Source organism: Babylonia areolata, chromosome 15 (assembly GCF_041734735.1).
Source record: "Babylonia areolata isolate BAREFJ2019XMU chromosome 15, ASM4173473v1, whole genome shotgun sequence".
Taxonomy (NCBI): domain Eukaryota; kingdom Metazoa; phylum Mollusca; class Gastropoda; order Neogastropoda; family Buccinidae; genus Babylonia; species Babylonia areolata.
In genome coordinates this window covers 27,957,970-27,961,100 of record NC_134890.1, presented here as the reverse complement: position 1 = coordinate 27,961,100, position 3,131 = coordinate 27,957,970, and the positions used below count along the sequence as shown (strand labels likewise).

The 3,131-nt window shown below is 46.0% G+C and overlaps 1 protein-coding gene across 1 annotated transcript in view; it reads right to left on the bottom strand.

Annotated features, from left to right (window-relative positions):
* Positions 1–1,161: 1,161 nt before the first annotated feature.
* Positions 1,162–3,131, bottom strand: part of LOC143290320 (uncharacterized) — a 35,549-nt gene continuing 33,579 nt past the window's right edge. The window contains exon 4 of the mRNA XM_076599674.1: positions 1,162–1,809. Coding sequence (XP_076455789.1) covers positions 1,394–1,809 — 416 coding nt within the window. The 3' untranslated portion in view covers positions 1,162–1,393. The remainder of the gene's footprint in view (positions 1,810–3,131) is intronic.

Sequence of the window (3,131 nt, the reverse complement as noted above, 5' to 3'; positions counted from 1 at the left end):
ACAACAACAACAAAACAACAACAACAATAAAACCAACTACTGACTGTGGAAATTGTGTTTGGCCTCCAGTAAACATTTTCTCCGAAACGAGAAATTCTTCTCTGCAACGTTCGAGCGGTTCCTCACATGACGTCACCGACCTCGGGGGGGTCCAATGTACACTTGCCATGTGACGTAATAAAAGACGTTACGTCAAATGTCTGAAGTAACACTCAACATCAAGACAGTTACTTCAAGTTCTGACACACACACACACACACACACAAAAAATTAACGATTATATCTTGTCATGTGGTCTGCTCTCCTGATGTCACACACACACCGAGTGACGTCATGCATGTTTTTATGACGTCACCACCAACCCATAGCAAACTGGAGGGGAGAAGAGGGAAAATATTCATGAATGATCAATTGGTCGCGACTAAATATCCCTTTGTTCCTAAAAGTTAAAATGTTTGTGAACGCCAGGTACGTCAGACCATGTGCAAAAATGACGTCATCATTTACATCACGACAGGGAGAAGAAAGAGACACAGAGAGAGAGAGAGAGAGAGAGAGAGAGAATAAAGTTTATCTCTGCTGAGAAATTCACATCCGTCAGGGCATCCTCTTCGAGTCGTCTCTGATCCTGATGCTATCACATCAACGTGGTCACAACGTGGAGTGAACACACGTAAAGCGCGCGCGCGCGCACACACACACAAATGAAGTCGCGGCGCGCGCGGTCTCAAACAAGACAGCGAGACCGTCATCACACCCCGACACGTCAAAAAAACACGGCGTCACACCATCACCAACGTCACGAATCACCACCACAGACCCCTCTGTTCACCTGCACCCCTCCCCCCCCCCCCACCCCCACCCCAAAGACCGTCCTCCACGCACCTTCTCCTTCCACGCCACCCCCACCCCCACCACCTCACCCCGAACGTCAGCATACCCGAATGTCTTTCCTCTCTTCCTCCTCCTCCTCCACCCCCACCCCTCCCTCCTCCTCCTCCTCCTCCACGGTGATGGTGGAGGGCTTGTAGAGTCCTGGCGTCATCAGCTAATACAAAGCGTCACAACCCGAACGTCATCACACCCGAATGTCACTCCTCTCCTCCTCTTCCAACCCCCACACCCCCCCACCCCCTCTTTCCCCACCTCCTCCTTCTCGTCCTCGTCCTCCTCCTCCGCCACGGCGATGGTTGAATGGTTGCAGATCCCCTGCGCCATCAGGCCACACCCCCCGAACGTCAGCACACCCGAATGTCACTCCTCATCCTCCTCCACCACCACACCCACCTTCCTCCAGCATCTCCTCCTCCTCCTCCTCCTCCACGGTGATGGTGGGAGTGGTTGTAAGAATCCCTGGTCCATCAGCTGATATAAAGCGACACACCCCCGAACGTCAGCACACCCGAATGTCATTCCTCTCCTCCTCCTCCTCCACCCCAACCTCCTCTTCCATCCCCGCCTCCTCGTCCTCCTCATCCTCCTCAGCCACGGTGATGGTGGAATGGTTGTAGAGCCCCTGCGCCATCAGCTGAAGGGCCAGCTCGTTCTTCACCCCGGACGACTTCTTGATCTTGGCCCTCTTGTTCTGGAACCAGATCTTGATCTGGGACTCGGTCAAGCCCAGCTCGGCGGCCAGGTGACGGCGGCGGGTCTCCGTCAGGTAGCGGCAGTCGTCGAACTCCCGCTTCAGGCGGGACAACTGCTCGCTGGTGAAGGCCGTGCGGGGGCGCTTCTCAGCCACTTCCGGTTGTTGCTGCTGCTGCTGGGACGGGGTCCGGCGCTTCCGCTTGATGCGTCTGGAGCGGGGGCCTGTGTTTGTGGGAGGGAGAGAGAGATGTGTGGTGTGGATTATTATGGTGATATTGTAATGATGGTGAGTAGTAGCAGTAGTAGTAGTAATAGTTGTTGTCGTCGTCGTAGTAGTAGCAGTAATAGTGGTAGTAGTGGTGGTGTTAGTAGTAGTAGTCGTAGTAGTAGTAGTAGTAGTGGTGGTGGTGGTAGCAACAACAAGAACAACAAAAACATCACGAATAGTAGTAATAATGATTATGATGATCATAATAATAATAATACTACAAAAAAAAAAAAAAAAAAGAAAAAAAAAAAGATGATGATAATTGTAATCATCAATGACAAGAAATGATAATATCTATAATGATGAAAACAACAGCAACAACGATAATAATATATGAGCATTGATGATAAAAATAATAGTGATAATAATGATAACAGCAACAGCAACAATGATAATGATAATAATGAACATCAACAACATCATCATCATCATCAACAACAACAACAACAATAATAACAACAACAACAAAAGTGATAATTATAACAATGAACATTAATGACACTACTACTACTACTGCTGCGCCTGCTGCTGCTACTGCTACGCCTACGACTACGACCACCACCACTACTACTACTAACAATAGTAACAGCAACAATGATAACAATAATCATAATCAACAGCATCATATTGATAACAAGTTGCACTTATACTACTACTGCTGCTGCTACTTCTGCTACTACTACCACTCCTATCACTTCATCAACATCATGACAGTCACTTTCGGCAATACCAATACCATCTATACCATTACCATCATGACCTTAACATACAGTTATCATAATCATCATTATCGTCATAGTCCTCATCAACGTCGTTATCGTCGTTGCCGCTGTTGTATTCAGTATCACTACCACCGTCATCATCAATGCATTGTGTTGTGTTGTGTTGTGTTGTGTTGTGTTGTGTTGTACTGCACTGCAATTTAATTCACTGTATTGCATTGCATTGTATTGTATTGTACTGCCATTTAATTCATTGTATTGTACTGTATTGTACTGCACTGCAATTTTATTCACTGTCTTGTATTGTATTGTATTGTACTGTACTGCAATTTAATTCATTGTATTGTACTGTATTGTACTGTACTGCACTGCAATTTAATTCATTGTATTGTATTGTATTGTATTGTACTGTACTGCAATTTTATTCACTGTATTGTACTGTATTGTACTGTACTGCACTGCAATTTAATTCATTGTACTGTACTGTATTGTACTGCACTGCAATTTTATTCAGTGTATTGTATTGTATTGTACTGTACTGCAATTTAATTGAG